At 54.6% G+C, this 21,491-nt stretch overlaps 2 protein-coding genes across 5 annotated transcripts; both read right to left on the reverse strand.

Moving 5' to 3' along the window:
• Positions 1–2,488: 2,488 nt before the first annotated feature.
• On the reverse strand, positions 2,489–3,268 carry INAFM1 (InaF motif containing 1). Its single transcript, XM_049900917.1, has one exon. It carries the CDS (start codon positions 3,220–3,222, stop codon positions 2,848–2,850), a length of 375 nt encoding a protein of 124 aa, XP_049756874.1. The 5' UTR covers positions 3,223–3,268; the 3' UTR covers positions 2,489–2,847.
• A 1,492-nt stretch (positions 3,269–4,760) lies between these two features.
• On the reverse strand, positions 4,761–21,080 carry CCDC9 (coiled-coil domain containing 9). Of its 4 annotated transcripts, none has more exons than XM_049901277.1 (15): positions 20,995–21,080; positions 18,821–18,893; positions 18,566–18,670; positions 16,514–16,612; positions 16,065–16,319; positions 13,275–13,358; positions 13,014–13,187; positions 11,522–11,703; positions 8,596–8,642; positions 8,338–8,473; positions 7,597–7,687; positions 7,105–7,507; positions 6,632–6,724; positions 5,460–5,509; positions 4,761–4,938 (listed from the first exon to the last, which is right to left on the reverse strand). In XM_049901277.1, the coding sequence occupies exons 2-15, from the start codon at positions 18,821–18,823 to the stop codon at positions 4,921–4,923; spliced, it is 1,740 nt and encodes a 579-aa protein (XP_049757234.1). In that variant the 5' UTR covers positions 18,824–18,893; positions 20,995–21,080; the 3' UTR covers positions 4,761–4,920. The 4 variants fall into 4 exon arrangements, with proteins under 4 accessions (XP_049757234.1, XP_049757237.1, XP_049757236.1 ...); XM_049901280.1 differs by lacking the exon at positions 20,995–21,080 and adding an exon at positions 20,556–20,641; XM_049901279.1 differs by lacking the exon at positions 20,995–21,080 and adding an exon at positions 19,955–20,094.
• Between the last annotated feature and the right edge of the window lie 411 nt (positions 21,081–21,491).

Below are 21,491 nucleotides of genomic sequence, written 5' to 3' on the forward strand. Positions count from 1 at the left end.
CTTTCCAATGACCTCTTGCTTTTTTCGTATATGATGTCCTTAATGTCATTCCACAGCTTGTCTGGTCTTCGGCCATTAATCTGACATAACAGGCATTTAATGTATTAAGTGTATCTCTTGTCTGTCTTCCCACTAATGTATCAGCTCCATAGAGGGCAGGGATTTTTGCCCGGTTTTTTCACTGCTGTATCCCCAGTGCTTAAACAAGACGTGGTGCATAGTAGGTGCCCAATAAATGTGTGTTAAATGAAAGATTAAGCCTAGAAGAGACCGGGAGAAACAGAGAAGGGAAGAGAGATTGAGAAAGGGGAGGAGATAGGGGACGGGGAGATGGGCTGAGACTAGGGGAGAAGTGGAGAAGGTAGGTAGGACAGAAAGGGAGAGCAAGGTGGGGAGGTGTTGAGGGGAGGTGTGGGGAGAGAAGAAATAAAGGAAGCATGGGGTGGGAGGGAAGAGAGCAACAGAGAGAAGATAGAGAGTAGAGAGATACAGAGTGAGAGACAGGCAGGTAGACACCACGAAGAGATTCAGGGAGAGACACAGAGACACAAAGATTGAGAGACAATAGTGAGACATCAGGGAGAAACAAAGACACAAGTATTGAGAGACAGAGACAATACTGAGAGATACCAGGGAGAGACAGATAGATACAAGGATTGAAAGACAATACTGAGACACATCAGGGAGAGACACAGAGACACAAGGATCAAGAGACATCAGGGACAGAGAGACACAAGGATTGAGAGACAGACAATACTGAGAGACATCAAGGGGAGACAGAGACATAAAGATTGAGAGACAATGCTGAGACATCAGAGAGAGACAGAGACACAAGGACTGAGAGACAGAAACAATACTGAGAGACATCAGGGAGAGACAAAGATTCAGAGACAGGAACAGAGAGACAGACACAGAGAAAATAGGAGAGAAATGAAGGTGGAGAGGAAGACACAAAGACAAGGAGAGAGACAGAGAGGTCATGGAGAAATAGGGCTGGAAGAAAAAAGCTGGAAAACAGAAAGAGGGCAGCTAGTGGGAACAGAGATGGAGAGGTCCCTCCCTCTTAACCATTTGCTGGGGTTCAGGGCTCTGAGCTGACTTATCCCTCAGGATCCAAGGTGTGGTTTTTAAAGCTCTGAGGGATGGAGGAAGATGGAGAGAGAGAGCTTGTGATGCTGTTCTAAGGGCTTTAGATGACTAACTCTCAGAGCAACTCTGTAAGTACAATTATCATCTTCATTTTACAGGCTCAGAGGGGTTGAGTAGCCTGCCCAAAGTCACACAGCTAATGAGAGGAAGAGCTAAGATTTGAACCTGGGCCCTTTGGCCCCCAAATCAGTGCCCTTAATTACTACCGTGTTGGCTGTAAAGAGGTACTGCCTTCTGAGTTGTCCTTTAGTCTCCTATATCTACTCCCTCTGGGTGGGGGGAGGGCAGTGGTGAGGGACTGGCCTATAGGAGATGAGGTAAGCAGAGTCACCGACATTCCCAGCCCTGACCATATCCACAGATATCCTGGTCTGCAGGAGGAGCTTCACTCTCCTCGGAAAGTCTCCAGTTCAATGGGGAAGGCTGGACAGAAAACCAGCTTCCCACATGCCAGGCCCCAGGCCCTGCCCAGAGCCAACCCTCAGTCTGCCTGGTGAGAAAATGGACCAACTACCTCTGACTCCTTCAGCTGGACGAGCAGCACTGCAGGTCCGAGAGGTTGTAGGAATCTTCAAAGGCAGCACGGGGCTTTGATAATCTCCTCTGTGGTTTTGAGGCAGGCAGAGCAGTCGGACCACCACCCCTGACCACGCTCATCCCTCTGACTCCAGGAAGAAGGGAGAATCTTTCCCTCTCAGTAGCATCCTGACAAAGATTCCTGGAGGTGCAACAGTTAGGTGCTCGACTACTACCAGAAAAGTTAGTGATTCTGACCCACCCGGCCGCTAGGCTCTGAAGGAGAAAGATCTGGAGATCTCCTTCCATAAAGATTACAGCCTAAAACACCCTATGGGGCAGTTCTACTCTGTCATATACGGTCACTATGAGTGGGAATCGACTCAATGGCACCTGACAACTGCATCCTGAGAGGTCGGAGAGATAGCCTGGGTCCTGGACATCATAATTACAATAGCAACTCTCAGAACCCCAGTTCTTGTGCAAAATCATCCCATTTCTCCCTTCTCCTGTGTTGTGAGATGAGGGCAGGCCTTTTATCTCTGTCCAGAAAGGCTCTTGTCCTCTACCCCAAGCACACACACAACTGGGAAGTCGTTCACACTGTCTGACCTTCAACTGCCCTACTGCAGATAAGTCTCTTCTCCCCACACCAACCCAAAAACTACCGGGAAGCAAAAGACGAAGGAAACGGTTCCCCTAGGGAAGGGGACAAGACTGCACCGCCTAACCAGAGAGATACAAAGATTAAACCCTAGAAAGGACTTCCGCTCAAAAACTTAAGACACCTCTCCAAAAACCACGACATGCACCAGAGGCAGGTGGGGCTGCACTTTATTGCAAATAGATAGGGTGACTGAGGGAGAAGGGGAGGGGGCGGTGGCTGTGAGCTCTGTGCTCAATCCTACGAAGTGATGGTCAGAGAACAGAAGACAGGGAGTAGAGGACAGGTCTGCGAGATGGTGAGGACCCGGCCTGACAGCGGAGCTCCCAGGGGCGGGGCCGCGAAGCCCCCGACTCCATTCTTCAGGATGACGGCTCCGCAGACACTGTGCGATGCCATTAAGAGGGAACCGGGGTCCATCCGGGTACGACGCATCTCAAGGGCCGGTGGTTCGGACCGGGTGGGGGTGGAGGATTACCGGGTCCTCAACTCCGCGGCCTCCGGCATCTCTCCGGGCGTCAGGTGGCTCGGGCGGTGGCTGAGCCGCTGTGGCGGCGGCGGCGGCGGCTCTGCGGGGGCTGAAGCTGCGGTCGCGGCCCGCCGGGGGCCCCCAAGGCGCAGGAGGCGGCGACAGGCGCCGGAGCGGGCGGCGCGCCGGGGCGGGCGGCGCACGGGGCGGGCGCGCTGGGCGGCTGGCCGGCGGGGGCCGCGGGTGGCCGCGTGGGCACCCAGATGAGGCCGTAGTAGACGGCGAGCAGCACGGCAGCCAGCGACACGCAGATGAAGTAAGCGCAGACAGGAGCCAGGCGCAGCCAGCGGCCCCGCGGGCCCTCGCTCAGCCCGGCGCTGCCAGGGCTCTCGCCGCCGCCGCCCACGCAGCTCGTGCCCCGCATCCCCGCAGCCCACTCGGCCCGGAGCCACGGCCCGCAAGGCCCCGCCCCTCCGCGCCCGCCTGCCCCCTCCCAGGCCCACGCCCGCACCCAAGGGCCGCCCCCGCCTTCTAAAACTCCCCCTCCAGCTCCGCCCCCACCGCATGGCCACGCCCCTGCAGGGCGGGCCTCCTCCTGCCCCTGATCCCGCCCCCTGCCCATGCTGACCAACCACAGCACCCTAACCACGCCCCTTTGGGTTCTGGCCCCGCCCCAGAACTTCAAGATCTTTTTTTCTTCCCAAGGGCAGGTCTTGGCCCTCATGCCCAGCCACCCAGCTCCAGCCATGCTCCAGAGTTACACCCAAAAACCAAAACCAAACCCACTGCCTGGAGATGATGCCCCCCCACACACAATGCTACAGGTTATAGCAGAACTGACCCACACGGTTTCCGAGGTTGTCATCTTTACAGAGGCAGACTCCCACATCTTTCTCCCATAGAGCGGATGGTGAGTTCAAAACACCAACTTTGCAGTTAGCAGCCGAGTGCTTCACCACCACTGCCACCAGGACTGCTTGTGTTACACCCCAAAACACCAAACCGTTGCTGTCCCGTCAATTTTGACTCCTAGCCACCCTATAGCACAGAAAAAAACTGCCCCATAGGGTTTCCAAGGAATGCCTGACGGATTCGCCCCCACCTTTTTGTTTGCAGCCTTTAGCAGCCAAGTTCTTAACCACTAGCCACCCTACCACTACTACTACTCGTTGCCATCCAACCCATGCGGACTCATAATGACCCTAACTAAAAAAAGTGACCCTAACTAGCCACCCGAAAAAACCACCAAACCCACTGCCATAGAGTCAATTGACTCATGGCGACCCTACAGGAAAGAGCAGAGCTGCCCCGGTAGAGTTTTCAAGGAGCTCCTGGTGGATTTGAACTCGACCTTTTGGTTAGCAGCTGTAGCACTTAACCAGCCACCCAGGGCTCTAAAATTAGAGACCCGCCCCATAGCTTACTTAGCTCCGCCCTTTGCTGACCTACTCCCTGCCCCACCCCCTTTCTGACAAGTACTCCATCCAGGCATCTAGCTCCATCTCCTCCCCAACCCCCACCCCCCCGCCTCAGGACTCCGTTGGCTCTCAGACCCTTAGATGCAGCCGTGTCCGAGTTCCAATCCCCCTTAAAACGTCATTTGACTCCCAGCCTCCATCCAACTCTGGCCTCACTCATCTCTAGCCCAGGCTCCACCCCTTTTACTCCTCACTCACTCGGTCCCAGCACTGCACTGACAACGCCCTCCGCCTGTGGCCCCGACCCATTCCAGTGTAAAAAACTCCCACCTGAACCCGATCTTTACGTATAAGCCCTGCCCCACAAACCTAACTCCGCCTTCCAGAATTCTGGCCCCGCCCAGGCACCCAAGCCACGACCCTCGCAGGACCTGCCTCCTCCTCCCGCTACCTTCAGCCGCCGTTTCCGGTGTCCAGAAGTCCAAACTCCTGCCGCCCAGAGGCCCCAGCTTCGTCCCACATCCCAACCACGCCCCTTCCCCCAGCTCCTGCCCCCCACACCCACAAAGTTTCGCTCTCCCTTGAGCCACGGGGTCCGGAGTGGGCTCCGGGGAGGAGGGGGCACCGCCCAGAGATCCAGATAAACTCCCTCCTGTCCTCCCCCATCAAGGCGAGGATGCTTCAGGCCCCTCCCAGCTGCGTCTTCAGGAATTCGGGGAGGCCTGCGGGAGGGGGGAGGGAAGGCTTATCAGGGGGTGAAACCGACCCCTATCCTCCCGCCTCTTTCGCCACGGGAAAGCCCGCAAGCACAACAGCCCAGCCTGCGCCGCAGGAACACAGTTCAGAGGTTAGCAGAAAAAAGCAACTGGTTTAATCCAAGTCCTTGGAGAGTCACCGGCCGTTTGCCATGCTCCAGGTGTTAGCCTCTGGAGGCGGGAAATTCTGCCCTGGGACCGGCTTAGTCCCCCACGGCCTCCACATGTGGGTGCCTCCTGGCGTCTTAGCCCACCCCGTGCCTCGATCTCCCCCAGTGTAGGGGCTGGACGACAGTCCAGACCCCACCGCATTCCCTGCCCCTGGCTCCGCCCCCCTTACATTTAACCCTCTCCTGGCTGGCGTGTGGCACAAGCAGAGGACAGGAGCGCGGCGGCGGGAGGTTAGTGCAGAGAGGAGAGGCCGGCGGGCGCGGTCAGCGAGCGGCCCCCGGGGGCGGGCCGGCCCCCACCACCTTGCAGAAACGCACCCTCTGGAAGTCGGTGATCTCCGCCGTCTCCTGGGCCTCAGGGCCGGCCTCTGGAGAGAGAAGACGCGGTCAGCGTAGGGAGAAGAGTTTCCCCACCCCACCCCCGTGCCCTCCACCTGGACCCGGAACACCCACCCCCGTCCATCATCCCAGTGCGGGAATTGCAGCAGCTGGGCCCGCGCTAAGCGGTTTACGAGTCTTTGACTCGTTTAATCCGCTCGGGGGACTCACGAAGCAGCATTCACCCTGCAACATACACCCTGCTTACAACCAAGGAGACACTGGTGAGGCGGAGTGACACCCACCCGCCAACACATGGCCTTAAACTCTGTCCTCTGGAACCCCAGCCACAACCCCGTCTCCCACCTAAGCCAACCTCAAACTAGCCCTACCGGATCTGCCCTCCCTTTTCCTTCCCCCCACCTGACATTCGAACCAGACCTACCTTGACTCTGCCCCCACCCCCCAAACCTAATCCCACTCCTGGGGACAGGGGAGATGGTCCCTGCTTTGCAGCCTGGCTCCCATCGGTGGGGCAGTGTCGCTCCCTGGCTACCACGGGGTGAAGGTGAAAGGGTTCGGCCTTTTGCTCCCACTTGGTCGAGCCAATTAGGTCTTTTCCCTTCAAATTCTAATCGGGTCCGTATTTTCGGTCCTACCTAATTTGTCCCCGCTTGGTTGAGCCTCAAAACTCTAATCCCGCCCACAGCTAAACCTCTTAATCCGCCCCTCCCCCACTCTTATTTTTTTTTTACCTCAACCCAATTCTAATTTCTAATCCAGCCTTTAAACTGCTCCCAAGGAACGTAACTCCCCACCACGTAGCCTTTACTTTCCAAAACCCCACTTCACAATTCGAATCCCATCCTTGTTCCACCCCCCACCCCACCTCCACTCACATTCAATTCCCATTAGCTTGGCCCCAAAAAGCTAGTCCTTCCCATAGCTTCACCCCCGGGCCCTGGCTCCGTTCCCACCCTCAGCCTGGCCCTACCCCATCTGTGGACTCATTGGTCCTCCCGAGCTCTGCATAAGCAGTCTAACATCAGCGCCACACAGACCACATCCTCTTATTCTCACCCCCTCCTACCCCTCAACCCCGGAGAAAAGAGGAAGACACCACCGCCTCCGCCTGCCCCGCCCACTCCCCGCCAGCCCCGCCCACTCCCCACCTGAAGCTGCCTCAGACCCCTTCTCTTCAGCTTTCTGGCTTCCTGGGAGGCTGGGCCCACTCTCCGGGGAGGCAGGAGGCCGCTGGTCACCTCCTGGGGAAGGGGGAAGCCCAGTCAGCCCCCTCCCCTGCACACATCACCCTCACCCCAAGACAGCCATTCTGAAGGAGTTAGAGGGGGCTCAAGGACACACTTCGGGGAATGTCATTTGAAGATGTGAACTCTTTTATTGGGAATGGCCTGGGTCAGGGGCAGAATCTGGGGGTGGGCATTCCAGAAATGGGAGCTTCCGGGGGAGGGAGGAGACAGGCAGTACAGAGAGGGGCATGGACTGCCCTCCAAAGCCACCAGGGCTGTGGGGGCAGCCAGGATCCTGAGGCCCAACCCCCTGAAGGGCCCCTGCCCACCACCGCACCCCTTCAACACACCCCCAGACAGCCAGCTTCATGCATTCCCGAAAGGCCAGGCCTCACCCGGTGAGAGGGCGCCAGCCGGGTGGGCAGTCCGGGGGGAGTTCAACTCCATCTCTTCACCCCAGTCAGATACGGGCTCGTGGCCCCCAGGGGGCGAGAAGGGGCTGGTCGGCGTGGCAGGGGCCTGGGCAAGCGGCAGGGGCTCCTCCGGCCTGGAAGGCGCTGGGTCGGCCGGCTCACTGGCAGGGTGCCCGGCAGAGTCGGCCTCTTGCAGCGGGCGGTCTGAGGCAGGTTCTTTCTCCTCCTCGGCACCATCTTCATCCTCCTCGGCACCATCTTCATCCTCCTCCATGTCCTCACTCTCATCGTCACTTATGTCCTCCCACTCCTCATCCTCTTCCCCCTCTTCCTCTTCCCCCTCATCTTCGGGAGGCCGGTGGGCAGGGGCCAGAGCCTCCGGTGGCTGCGGGGGACACAAGGCAGGTCAGGGAAAGAGTGCGGAGCCCTCAGCACCCACATACCCCCAACCCTGAGATGACGGCCCAGCTGTACCTGTGTGCATGGCTCCTCTGGGGGAGTGGGCTGGGGGGGCTCAGGGGCCGGGGATGCTGTCTCCTTCGTCTCCCAACGGTCATCATGGTCGCTGAAGCGGGGAAGGGAAGGAGTAAGGCCCAGGAGGACAAGAAGAGGTTTAGGGGTGCGGCCTGAGGGGTTTCAGCACGAGGACCCAGGCTTGTTGGAGCAGTGGGCAGTGAGGAGATGGTAGCCTGTGGCCCCAGATGTCAGGGAAAGATGAAAGGGAGGGGAGGGAGGGGCACATGGCAAAAGAATAGATGGGTGGGAATGGTGGAAGGGATGGGGAGGGTTGAGACCCAAACCCCAACCTCTTAAAACGAAGGGCCAGATCAACAGAGATGAGAAGGACAATCCCAAGACCAAGAAAAATACAGACACAGAGACTTGGACACACACAGAGAGATATACCCACATCAACACCAAGAAATCCAAACCCACTGCTTGATTCCAACTCATGGCGACTCCATGTGCGACAGAGTAGAACTGCTCCATAGAGTTTTCTTGGGTGTAATTTTTACAGAGGCAGATTGCCAGGCCTTTCTTCCATGGTGCCACTGGTAGGTCTGAACTGCCAATCTTTAGATTAGCAGCCGAATGCAAACCATTTGCACCACCCAGTGGCCTACAAACCCACAAAGACACACACAAATCAGGAAGAGGACAGGGGCCAGAGCACACTCCACTGGCAGTGTGGACACGCTGGGGAGAAGTGCCCACCTGTAGGCATGGGGGACCGCCTTGGCCTGAGGACGGCTGCTCTTTCTCCTTCTGCGGCTGTTGACCTCAGCTTTGTGCTGGGACAGGAACTCCCCAAAAGTGGGGGGCTTAGGGGGCCGGGCCCAGGGCTGGTCATCTGCAACAGAAGCCAGTTGTCATCTGGGGGCATGTGGCCCAAACTACTTCCCCCACTCTCCACAGCCCAGCCCAGCCCAGCCGAGCTAGCTACCCCACCCAGGTCCAAGGCCAGCCACTCACCATAGCGGTGGGATGTTTCAAGGGCAGGGGCCGGGCCATCCTTGAACCTGGAGAGAGAGAAAGAGGGTGAGCTGGTGACTGGTAGACAGAGGGAGCAGAGAGACAGAAAGAGATGAGGGAGAGAGACGCAGGCCAGGGTCAGAAATCAGGATCAGAGGAGAGATGGTCAAACACAGACACAGGGTCAATGAAGAGAAGGGGGATAGAATTAAGTGACAGACAAGAGACAAATATGATGATATAGTGGTAAATACAGGGGAAAAGATTCAGAATTTGACCCCCAAAACAGAAAGTTTGGGGTCACTACAGACCCTTTGGAAACCCTGGTGGCATAGAGGTTAGGTGCTACAGCTGCTAACTGAAAGGTCAGCAGTTTGAATCTACCAGGTACTCCTTGGAAGCTCTATGGGGCAGTTCCACGCTTTTCTATATAGGGTTGCTATGAGTCAGAATCAACTCGACCTCAACAAGGTTTTTTTATGGACCTTTTTGAAGAACACAAGGCCCCTAGCTTCCTGTCTGACCTCATTTCCCATTGCGCTCTTTCCTTTCTCCAGCTACAGGCTCTCCTACTACACCTGCTCCTGCCTCAGGGCCTTTGCACGTGCTGCTACCTTCTGCTTAGAACACTCTTCCCCCAGATGTTTCAGTGGCTTTCTCCCTCACCTCCTTCAGGCCTTGGCTCAGAGGCCTTCCCAACCTAAAATAATCATCCCCATCCTTCCCTATCTCCTTACTCTGCTTCATTATTCTTCATAATGAGTAGACTTTTTATCTACAGCTAGTGCCCGACTTACAACGGCGTTCCATTCCAACGACTTCATAGTGAGTCAGTTCTGATCTACGTGGAACACCTTTTTTTTTTTTTTTCAGTTTTCATTATTATTGCCTTTTATCATCAGAGTCTTTATAAACCTAATCTTTGTCTCTGGGGATTGAGAACATTACATATAAACTTACAGATATATTTCAATACATAAAAAATACACAAATCATAAAGAGAAAAACAGACAGTCAGAAAGCGCAGTTCGTCGTCACTAGAATACATCGTTAGTCAGGGACTACAGGCACTCCCCAGGTTAGGAATGAGATCCGTTCCTAGGTGCGTCTTTAAGAATCCGTAGCTAAGTCAGAACAGGTACCTACGGTTCCCCTTCAGCCTTACTTCCATGCAAGAAAAGGCTGGGGGCCGTTTCAATGATTTAAAAGCTGCATGTACACGAAGCGAAGGTGACTGTGATGAAGAATCTGTCGCGAGGAGGGATCAGTTCAATCATTTCAACGCTCAAAGACAGGCAAATTTATAACATTAAAGAGCAAGTACAAATGGTCCTTAAGTTCCCGGGGACTCACTGTACCTGTATTCACTGCCCATCTTCCCACTAGATTATAAGTCCCCTGAAGGCAGAAACGTTTTGTTCACTGCTGTATCCCCATCATCTAGAACCTTCCATGACACATATCAGAATTAAATATCTGTTCATAAAGTCAATGCACGCATACTTTAATTAGATTTTGGGGAAAAAAAGAGTAATAAACGGACTGCTTTTGGGATAAAAAGGGAAATACAACTACTTTCTCATTCTTAACCGTGAGAACCTCTCCCCAAAGCCTGGCCACCTACGTGTGTGGATTAGCTACTACACTGGTGCAAAATACTTCTCGCACTTGCCAAAGTTTAGCTCACACTCCAAGAAATGCTCCCGACCACCAGGCAGATAGACAAAATCCTTTCTTTAGTCAGAACCAAGAGGAAAGAGACTGAAGGATTCCCCAAGACTACTGCCCTGAGATACTCTTCAAACTCTGAACCAAAACTAACCCGAGGACATCTTGTAGCTAAATAACAAACTGGGTCAAAAAATAGTATCACCCATAAGTACTGTTCTGCTTTAAAAAAAAAAAAAATCACCTATTTGAGACCAAAACAAGATGAGAAGGTAACAGGGGCAGGGACACTAGATTAATGGAAACAGAACAACCAGAATGGAAATAATGAGAATGTTCCCATGTTGTGAAGAACGTCGCCAGTGTCACTGAACAACTTGTGTAGAAATGGTTGAATGGGAACCTAAATAAACTGCTGTATAAAACCTTCACTGAAAACACAGTATTTTTTTAAATAAAGAGTAAAGGATAGAGGTAAACAAAAACTCCCAATGCAGCAGAGTATGCGGGAGTGGAGTGAAACCTATCAGCTCTTTCGGAACCTTCTCTGGAAGATGGGAAGTTGGTCTCCCTGTCAGTGACACATGATGCCTGTAAGTCCGACTGACTGGATGTTTTCTTGGACCCAAAAGGGAACAATGTTAGACTTGAGAGTAATGCCACAGGGATAAGATGGCAGAAAGGCACGAAGAAAAGTCCAGGGAGTTGGGTGACTGGGGGACAGGTTAGAAGGATAGAGGAAGAACGCAGTGGTCTAACACTGTAATTCTTCATGCCCTTCCTATGTTAGAATTTACAGCCATACTCTTGGCCATGGGCTCTGCAGTAGCACCTACCAGAGTGGGCAGAGTTTACCCTGCGCTCAGCGATGCTGGGTCTGTGGACACGTGTCCCCTCGCCCTGGTGCACATCTCAACACCGTGACATGCACATCCCCAGGTCTCTGCTGCCCCCCGGCCTGAGCCCCAGGATGGACACCCATGCAGCAGAGCTTTGCTCATCCTACAGTGAGGAGCCATGCCCGGCTGGACTATAGCTTGGGAATCCAGCCTGATCCGCCAAACCCAGCTGCCCCAGGAGCACATGAGAAATAAATGCAGCTTTTTTATGCTACCGAGACTTGGTGATTGTTACACAGCACGATCATAGGAATCGCTCACTGATATACAGAGTGAGAAACCCAGACAGCAAGTCAAAGGAATCAGGAGTCAGGGCCGAGGTCAAAGAGCCAATGCGGGCGAGTGGGGAAGAAACTCACATCCCGTCGGTCTTCTCAGCATCCCACTCCCGCCGCCACTGGCCGGTGGGCTTCCGGTGCCTCTGCAACCGCTCCTGGTCAATCTTCTCCCGCTCCTGCTTCCAGCGCAGGTACTCTGACCGTTCCCGGCCCGTCATGGACAGCGTCATGTCACCAGCACCTCCCAGGCCAGCCCGGCGGCCCTACACCCAGCCAATAGCCCATCAGGACCCTGTTCCACAACCCCACCCTGCCCCGCTGCCCTGCGCCTTGTAAACTCAGAGAGATGGAGCCAATGCCCAAGCCACACAGGGAGGTAGCAACGGGGCGGAGATTAGAACCAGGTCTGCTCCAATGGCGCTTCCTCTGGGAGGCCATCCCAGACCTCTCCTTCTTAAGTAGCACCCCTGTGGATCCCTTCTTGGTCCTCTCATCATGTTTGCTCAGTAAATAGTACTAATGTTAGTAATGAGAAGAGGCCCCCAAAACATGCCACAAGGCTGTAATAATTCAAGCAGATGAGACTGGCACAAAGACCGACAACAATTCACTTGGCGTGAAGAACCGAGTCCAGGGGCATGTCCCTTCCACTTCTCCTCAGCTATATTGCCGCCCCTCACACAGCCCCTGCACGTGGTGGGTGCCTTGTAAATACTCCTACTACCAACGAGTGGAAACTTGCTGTAGTAGGAAACAACCTGTACAGGCTACAGTTGTCTCTGACTCATGGTGACCCCACGTGTATCAGAGTAAAAACACTCCACAGGGTTTTCAATGCGTGACTTTTGCCAGTAGATTGCCAGATCCTTCTTCCAAGGTGCCTCTGGTTGACTCAAACTGCCAACCTGTTGGTTAGCAGCTGAGTATCATTAACTGTTTGCACCACCCATGGACTCCTCACAGGAACAACATACTACAAATTTGTGATAATTAAAACACAGCTATCCTGGCACAAGAAACCTTGGTGGCGTAGCGGTTAAGAGCTACAGCTGCCAACCAAAAGGTCTGCGGTTCGAATCCACCAGGCATCCCTTGGAAACACTATGCGGCAGTTCTACTCTGTCCAATAGGGTCTCCATGAGTTGGAATAGCCTTGACAGGAACATGTTTTTGGTTTGCTTTATCCTGGCACATGGAGCCTGGGTGGCACAAGCGGTTTGCGCTCAACTATTAACCTAAAGGTTGGTGGTTCAAACCCACCCAGCAGCTCTGCAGAAGTGAGGCCGAGTGATTTGCTTCCATAAACATTATAGCCAAGAAAATCCTATGTAGCAGTTCTACTCTGCAACACATGGGGCCACCGTGAGTCAGGGGTTGACCCAACGACACCTAACAATGATATACTGGCACAAAAACAAGATAGATAAGGCACTGCAGCCCTGGTCGGCCTTGTCACCTACTGTCCTGGAGTAATGCCTGGTACACGACAAGCACTCGGTAAACGTATGCTGCTCAAATGAGAAACTGGTGCAGAACCCTCAGTGCCTGGGAACGCCTGGCTGCCAGCACCCACCTGCCGCTCCTGCTCAAGGCCACAGCGCACCCGCTCGAAGTCAGGGCCCCCCCAGTTGCGTCCGTGCCGGCGGCTGCCCTCCCGGCGGTCCCGCTCAGGCTCCTCCAGGGGCCCGCTGCGCCGCCGGGGGTCGTCCAGGAAGTTGCGCACCGGGTTCGGCTCCAGCACCCCCTCCTGCAGGCACAGGGAACAGGGATGTCGGCTGACTCACCAGCAGCCCAGGCAGCTCTGCCCCACCTCCAGGGATGCCCGGGCACTGACCCTCTGGTTCCGCTCATACTCTGCAATCTTCTCCATCTCCTCGTTCATCTTCTCAATGTTCTGCCGGCGCCGCTCCTCCCACTCCTGTGGGGAGACAGACGCGACACCCGGTGTCAGTCAGACCTGCTCGACTCGAAGGTTTGTTAGTATCTGGGCAAAAGAGATTTAGCATGGTCCTCAAAAACCTCAACACAGAACTACCACGTGACCCAGAAATTCCACTCCCAAAAGATTTCAAAGCAGAGAGTCAGACACTTGTACACCAGTGCACACTGTAGCACTAACTATTCACAACAGCCAAAAGGTGGAAACAAACCAAGTATCCATCAACAAGATGAATGGGTCAACAGTGTGGTCCGCACATACAATGGAATGTCACTCAGTCGTAAAGAGAAATGAAGTCCTGACAAATGCTACAACACAGATGAACCTTGAAAACAATACGCTGAGTGAAATAAGTCAGACAAAAATGACAAATATTTTATCACCCCACTTCCATGAAATATCAAGAATAAGCAAATGCCTAGAGACCAAAGTTTATTGATGGTTACCAGGGGCAGGAGGGGGAGACGGGAGTTGTTGCTGAAAGGACAGTGGGCTTCTGCTAAAGGTAATAAAAAAAATCTGGAAACGGACGGCGGCGATGGCTGTACGACATGGTGAAGTAGTATCACTGCATTGTACACAGAAAACATGTTGAGATGGCAGATGTTCTGTTACATACAACTGCACCACCAAAAAAAAGGAAGACGCAACGTTAGAAGACACTCAGCTTCTGTTACGGGTGAAGAAGAAATTCAGGAACACTTAATGGTGACAGCTGAACATCATCATGGACGCATTTGATGTCACTGAACTATGCAATGAAGACTGTTGGAACAGCTAATGTTTTGTTACCTATATATTTACCACAATAAAAAAAAAAAGTTACCACAGGAGGCCTGAGACTACTCTCCTTAGAAAGGCTCGCTCTTGGCTAGCGCCAAGAGTTAACAGATGAGCAAGGCTTACTGTGCCTAGACTGCACAAACAGCACAGTTGATGTCCGACACCTCCTTTCCTTCTGGAGGTCTGGAATTTGGGTTCGTGCCAGACAGAGGCTGGCTACGTGACCAGTCCCCAGTCAGAACCTTGGGCGCTGAGTCTCTACTGAGCTTCCCTGGTGAACGTTTCACACGTGTTGTCTCAACTCATTGCTGGGAGAATTACGTGCATCCTGTGTGATTCCACAGGGAGGAGATTCTGGAAACTTGTGCATGGTTCCCCCTGAACTTTGCCCCACACACCTTTTCCCTTTCCTGATTTTGCTTTGTATCCTTTCACTGTAGAAAACGGAAACCATGCATTCAACTATGCTGAGTCCTGGGAATCTTTCTAGCAAGTCACCAAACCTGGGAGTGGCCTTGGGGATCCTGACACCCCATCATTGCTGCAATAATGACAATAGTAGCAACGATAATAACTTGGCAGATCACTAGTAGGCCTCCCACAATCTATTCCTCCCTTTCTTCCATAGAAATGGCATTTTAGATGAGCACGTGGCCACCAGCCAGAGATGACATTTTCATTTCCCAGCCTCCTTTGCAGTTAGGTGTAGCCAGATGTCTAGGTTTTCACCAACAGAATGTGGGAAGTGATAAACATGACCTTCCTGTTTTCCTTCCCATGAACTAGACCTCAACTGTGTCAGTGGCCCTGCTCTGACGATGCAGGCAAGGACCACATCCTGGGCCCCTGAATGTCACAGTGGAGCAGGGCCTCCCTACCTCTCCATGGGGCTCGGCACATGAGAGAAATGAACTTCTACCTTATTTAAGCCACAGTATTGTGGGGCCTGTTTCTTACAGCAGCTTAGTGTGTACAGGTAACAAACAACCACAAGTTAGGCTCACTGAGGCTCACTGAGCGATTACTGTGCCCGGCACCATGCTGCGCTGAGGGCTTCAACGCTCAAGGTCAGGACACCTACAATAACCTACAAGTTAAACCATCATTCCTGTCCAAAAGCAAAAACCCAGACACAAAGAGGAAACGAGCTGCCCAAGGATGTGCAACTCACAGGATCAGGTGGCACCCATGTCATGTGGGGGCTGTAAGCCACTATGCTGGACAGACAGCCTCCCACCCTGCTTACCTGTTGGGGGAAAGGGCAATTCCGATAAGAACATTGCTCCCCACAAACCAATCCAGGGATGGGGACAGACACAAACAGAGAGAAAGCAAGACAGAGCCCACACACCTAAGAACACCACACATAGACAAGGCATGCAAAGACAGATGGACAGTATGCAGACACAGACAGACAGGGTGCACAAAAACAGACAGAGAACGCAGAGACAAACGGGCAGCATGCAGAGACAGATGGACAGCACACAGACAGAGAGCATGCGGAGACAGGACAAACAGTGTATGCAAAGAGAAACAGACAGGGTGCCAGAAAGAGGTGAATGAGACTGCCACGGTGGTGGGCAGACAAGCATACGTCAAACAGCATGAAGACAGACACAGAGAGAAGTCAATGAGGAGAGAACGCAGGGAAACTGGTCAGGAGAAGGCAAGCAAAGAGAAAGAAGAAGGAAAAGGAGCAGGAGAGACACGCCACACACACACACGCCCACCTGCACGGATACACACACGACCCAGTGAGCAAGTGTCACATGGAGGGGCTGAGAAAGAGACTCAGAGGAAAAGATGAAACCAAAAGAAATGGTAGGATGGAGGGCAGGGATAGACGAAAACCAAACACAGAGACTTCCAGACAAAGGACCCAGCTCCCTGCCCAACTCCTACCTTGGATTTTCGGTCAGCAGTGGCAGTCGTGGCATCTCCAGCCCCAGAGAGATGAGGGGACACCCTGCCCCGGCCCCTCCGGCCGCGACGCCCAGCTCCTCCTCGAGGCTGCTCCCCAGGACTCTCCTCCCAGCTACGAGCTGCCCGGCCCGCGCCAGCCCGGCCTCCTCGCTGGGGAGGGGTCCGGGTCCCTTTGCTGGGCCCTGGGGGCCGAGGAGTCCCAGGAGACCTCCGGGAGGGACCCAGGCTCTTCTCCTGGAAGAGGGGGAGGAGAAAAGGACAGTCACTGGGGCAGGGAGACTGGGACACCCCAAGCCCAGGGAGGGCACCTGCCTGGATCAAGACCACCCACAGGTCTGGGTCAGCTGGGAGACTCCTGAGTTTCGGCCCTCAACCCTCACCCTCTCCCCATCCTCAGGAACCCCCCATCCCAGTGTCAAGATCACCACCTCAACCGCCACATTCTCCTTCTCCACCAAGCGGCCCTTCCGGGGGGCTGTCACCGCTACCCCCTCAAGTTCCGCTTTCTTCCGGTCTTCCTCGATCTCCTGGAAGCAAATGGAGGGGGTGGGGGTGTCAGGGATCCTGTTGCCAGCTGGGCTCCACACGCCCTGAACAAGTCCTGCCCCAGCCCAGTTCTCTCTCCTGAGCACTAGACAGCAAGGCCACAGCTGGTCACATCAGCAACTTCCCCCAGGCCCCATCACGGTCTCCCCTGCTCAGAATCCTCCAGTGCTAACCATCTCTGAGTACAAGCCACACCAATGCCCTCCCACGGCCTATAGGGGCCCCGTGACCTCACCTCCCATCCCCTCCCCGCCACACTCTGGCCTCCTCGATGTTCCTAGAACACACCAGGCTGGGTCCCGCCCCAAGGCCTTTGCACTTGCTGTTCCCTCAGCAAGGACCACCCCCTTCCCCAGATCTCCTTCACTCCCACATCTCCTCCAGGTCTTCTCTGCTCATACGGCCCCTGCTTGCTGAGGCCTTCCCTGAAACCACCCTACAGGAACCAGCTCCCTGCCATTCTCTCTCCCCGTTCCCGATTGTATTTTTCATTATGGCAGGTTGTCGCTACCTGGCATTATGTGCATTTGCTTGCTGCTCGCCTCCCCCACCGCAACATAATCTGCCTGAGGACAGGGTCTGCTTTGCCCACTGATGTAGCCCCAAAGCTAGAACGGTGCTTGGCACACAACAGAAATGCAGTAGACTTTTTTTTATATTAATGAACGAATGCATGAAGGATGAATACGTGAAACCCATTCCTCCGCCCGGGTCCCATCTCAGGGACAGCCCCATGATCTAGCCCATCACCTATGACAAAGACCTGGGCCTCCCTTCTCTCCCTCCTCGTACCACAGACCATTGGGCACTGAGTCCCACCTATTCTGCCCTCTAAGTATCTTGTGAGTCCACCTCCTACTCTCCCTCCCCTCAGCCCTGTCCTGCGCCAGACATGTCTTCTCCCCCAGGGTCCCTGCAGCTTCCTCTTTGGTCTCCGGTCTCCGGTATCACCTCCTCCCATCCACCACTCCCACAGCAGCTAGAAGGATCTTCCTAAAAGGCTATTCTGACATGGCCCCACTCCTGCTCAAAGCCCTCCATGGCTCCCCAGTGCCCTCAGGAGGAAAAAACCCAAACATTCTGGTGGTGCCGAAGGCCCTGCATGATCTGGCCCCTGTGGACCTCTCCAGCCCCACTGCTCAACACTCTACCAACTCACTCAACCAAAAAGCCAAACCCGTTGTCACTGAGTTGATTCTGGTTCGTGGTGACCTCATGTGTCACACAGTAGAACTGCTCCATAAGATTTTCTTGGCTGTAATCTTTATGAAAGCAGATCACCAGACTTTTCTTCCACAGCACTGCTGGGTGTGTTCCAACCGCCAACCTTTAGGTTAGTACTCAAGCTCAAACCACTTGCACCACCTAGACAGCAATTCACCAACCCTAAACTCTCTTTCTTGGTTCCAAACTTTTGCACAAGCTGTTCCCTCTGCCTGGAACACATTCCCCCCTTCTTTTCAAATGGCTAACATCTATTGACCCTGAAGACCTCAAATATCTCCTTCTCCTGGAAGCCCTCCTTAATGCCCCACAGGCTGAGCCAGGCACCCTCTGGTCTCCCACAGTTCCTGTGCCCCCCGGCCCCTGCTCTGTCCACTCTGTGTCATCACTGACTGAGAACAGATCTCTGTCCGTCACTGAACTGTGAGCCCTGGAAGGGTACACCCAGGCTGTCTTGGCCACGGATGGGTCCCCAGAACCAGTCGGCATAGGATCTAGCACAGTGAAGACCCTGGTGAATACGTGTGAGCAAATGAATGATGAAATGAAGGAAGGAATGCCAGGCTAAGAGGTTTGGTGTTGATCCTGAGAGCAATGGGGAGCCATGGAAAGGTTTTAAGGAAGGGAGTGGTATAGTCAAAACGAAAGTCTAGGAAAACTCACTGCGGGGAGGAGAGGGGGTAGGGTCTCCCAGGGCGGGGCTAGGGCACCTGGTAGCGCCGGATAAGGGCCTCGTTCTTCCGCCGAAGGGCCTCGATCCTCTTGTCCAACTCAGCATCCTTCTCCTCCTTCGATTTTAGATCCAGGGTGGCCGCCTGGGAGGGGAGGCAGTGAAAAGTTGGTAAAATGCCTCTACCCATCCCAGTGCTAGTCAACCCAGAGTCTGAGAGTCAGGCGCCTGAGCCCCCTCCTCCGAGTCTCCTTCCCCAAAGCTGAGATTCTGGGAAGCCCATTTTCCATCTCACCATTTTGCTGGCTGGCTGGGGTTGCGTTCCCAGGACACTTCCCTGCAGAATCTAGACGCAGCACTGGGGGTTCCTGAGGACAGAGGAAACAAGGACTAAGGTCAACACCCCAAGATTACTGGGCCTCAATCCTACACCCTCTTCCTGAAGTCCTAGCCCCGCCCCCTGCCCTGGAAAGATTTAGGCTATGCTGTTTTTAGACTAGGAACCTTACTGGCTCCACTGTTAACCAAAAGGTCGGCAGTTCAAATCCACCAGCCGCTCCTTGGAAAGCCTATGTGGCAGTTCTACTCTGCTCTATAAGGTCGCTATAAGTCAGAATCAACTTGACAGCAAAGGGTTTGGTTTCACTTTTTCTTTGGTTGTTAGACTATACCGTTGCTGGTAGCTTCCGTTTAGTCAGCCCCCAACTCATGGAGAACAAAATGCTACCCAGTCCTGCACCAGCCCCACAGTCGGTTGCAGATCAAACCACTGTGATCCACAGAGTTTTCACTAGCTGATTTTTAGAAGTGGATGACCAGCTCTCCCTTCCTAGTCCATCTTGAGTCTGAAAGCTCTGCAGAACCTGTTCAGTACCATAACAACACACCAGCCTCCATGCAGGAGGTGTACTGGAAAGCTAAAATTCTACCACTGAACCACTATCTCTCCCTAATGACCTGTCAGGATCCCTGCCTGGCCAAAGTAAGCATTTTCACGCCCACCTTGGGAATGTTCTGGCTCCGCCCCAATTCTTAAGGCAGCATCCCAACACTGTTCCCATCCAAAGGAACATTCCAGACCAACCTCCACATACCTGAGGTTGTGATTTTAGCCCAAGTCCCTTTCTCAAAAGAGCTTCAGATATACCCACCCTTAATCAAAATAAAAATCTGCACAAGAAAGTTCTAGCTCCACCGCCTGACACCCATTCTGGTCACACTCACATCCAGGGAAACCTTCCAGCTCCACCCTCCTTTACAGGGAAGCTTCTGAAACGTCCTTTAGCCCCACATAGAAAAGGCTCGAGTTCGAACCCCACTACTACTTGCTGCCCCGACCCTAAGACAACATTCTAAACCCAGCCCTCTCTCAGGCAGGTCCTAGCCCCAACCCCAGCATCCTGATAAAAGTGCCGCCACAGCCCCTCACCCCCGCAATAATTGTGAACTGGGGCCTCTATCCACCGGTGAGGCTTCCTGGCTCTGGCTCGGCTCCGCGGTGACCATTCTACCCGTCCCCAAGCGGACAAAACTTTCTGAACCCGCCCTGGCTTTCCAGGAAAAAGCACCAGTCCCAACTCCTGGGAGAACATCACGGCCCCGCCCACGGCACAACTTTCTGGCCCCGCCCCCAACGACGCCGCTTTCATCTGCCTTGCGAGCGACTTTCCCAGCCAACCTACTGGCCCCGCCCCCTGACTCCCCAGGCAACATCCCGAACCTGTCCCCACTTTCTCGCGTTATTATCCTGGCCCCGCCCCAAGCATCCCCGGCAGCGCCCTAGTCCCGCCCCTGACGTGCCCAGGCAATCTTCTGGTCAAGCCCCCTGACTCCCACCCGCTTCCTTGCGTCATACGTGGCCCCGCCCCTGCTTTCCCCAGTCAAGATTCCGACGCCGCTCCCAAAAAAAAAAAAAAACTTTCCGGCCGCGACCCTGGTCTGACAAAACTTTCTGGCCCCGCCTCCAACATTCCCGCCAGCACCACGGCCCCGCCCCCAGCGCCCCGGCCTCATCTTGGCCCGGCCCTCACCTTCGCGTCAGCCTCTGGTTCCGCCCCTGGTTTGCGGGCCAGCATTCCAGGCCCACTTCCAACTCAAGCAAACTTTTCTGGCCCCGCCCCCAGCGCTTTCTGCGACTGTCCTAGCCCCGCCCCTAGCTCGCCCGACAATAGTCTGGCCCCGCCCCGGCTTCCCGGCAGTCGTACTAGCCCCGCCCCATGCTAGGCACAACTTTCAGGTCCCGCCCCCAGCTGCCCACCCACGCCCCGGCCCTGCCCACTCCCCGACGCCCCGCCCCGCCAGAGCCCCTCCAGCTTCCATGTGGGCGTCCTGTCCCCGCCCTCCTCTGAGTACTCTGACCCCGCCCCGCGAACTGCTCTCTACCCCTCCTGCGCCTGCTCCGGCTCCCCGCTTGTGGAACGCCAGGCCCCGCCTTCCCCGGGCGCGCTCCCGGCCCCCTCCCCCGGTCACCTGTCCCGAAGACCCCGCGGCGTCCGCGACTCTGGATCCGTCGGCCTCTGTCCGCAGCTCCCGGGCCGCACGCGTCACTTCCCGCTCGCATCACGTGAGGAAGGGAAATAGAGGGTCACTTCCGGTTCAGCGGTCCGCTTCCGGGAGCTTTAAAGGGGCCGCGCCCTGGCGGATGGAAGCGAGCGCAGGGTAGCTGGCTTCCCCGGGAGTGATGCTCCAGAAGCTTGTTCAACTTCTGTCTGGCTGGATTAACTCTCCAAGTAAAAGGAGACACAAGCCTCAGTTTGTGTCCTCTGTAAACTGTTTCCACCTCCAGCCCCATATTCCTGGTTCCAATAAGTAGGTCCCAGGCGCTGGACAATGACTCCTGGAAGCCTGGCCTGCTTTGACCCCACTCCTGCCAATAAATCTTAGGGTTAGTTGTTGTTGTTAGGTGTCGTCAAGTCGGTTCCGACACATAGCGACCCTGCGTACAACAAAATGAAACACTGCCCTGT

This window comes from Elephas maximus, chromosome 11 (genome assembly GCF_024166365.1).
Source record: "Elephas maximus indicus isolate mEleMax1 chromosome 11, mEleMax1 primary haplotype, whole genome shotgun sequence".
Classification (NCBI taxonomy): Eukaryota; Metazoa; Chordata; class Mammalia; order Proboscidea; family Elephantidae; genus Elephas; species Elephas maximus.

Coding starts and splice junctions, on each gene's coding strand:
- INAFM1 (XM_049900917.1), bottom strand. CDS start 3,222: ATGCGGGGCACGAGCTGCGTGGGCGGCGGCGGCGAGAGCCCTGGCAGC.
- CCDC9 (XM_049901277.1), bottom strand. Junction 16,320..16,513: donor AGGAGAATGTGGCGGTTGAG/GTGGTGATCTTG, acceptor CCCCTCTTCCAG/GAGAAGAGCCTGGGTCCCTC. Junction 8,474..8,595: donor TGAAACATCCCACCGCTATG/GTGAGTGGCTGG, acceptor CTTCTGTTGCAG/ATGACCAGCCCTGGGCCCGG.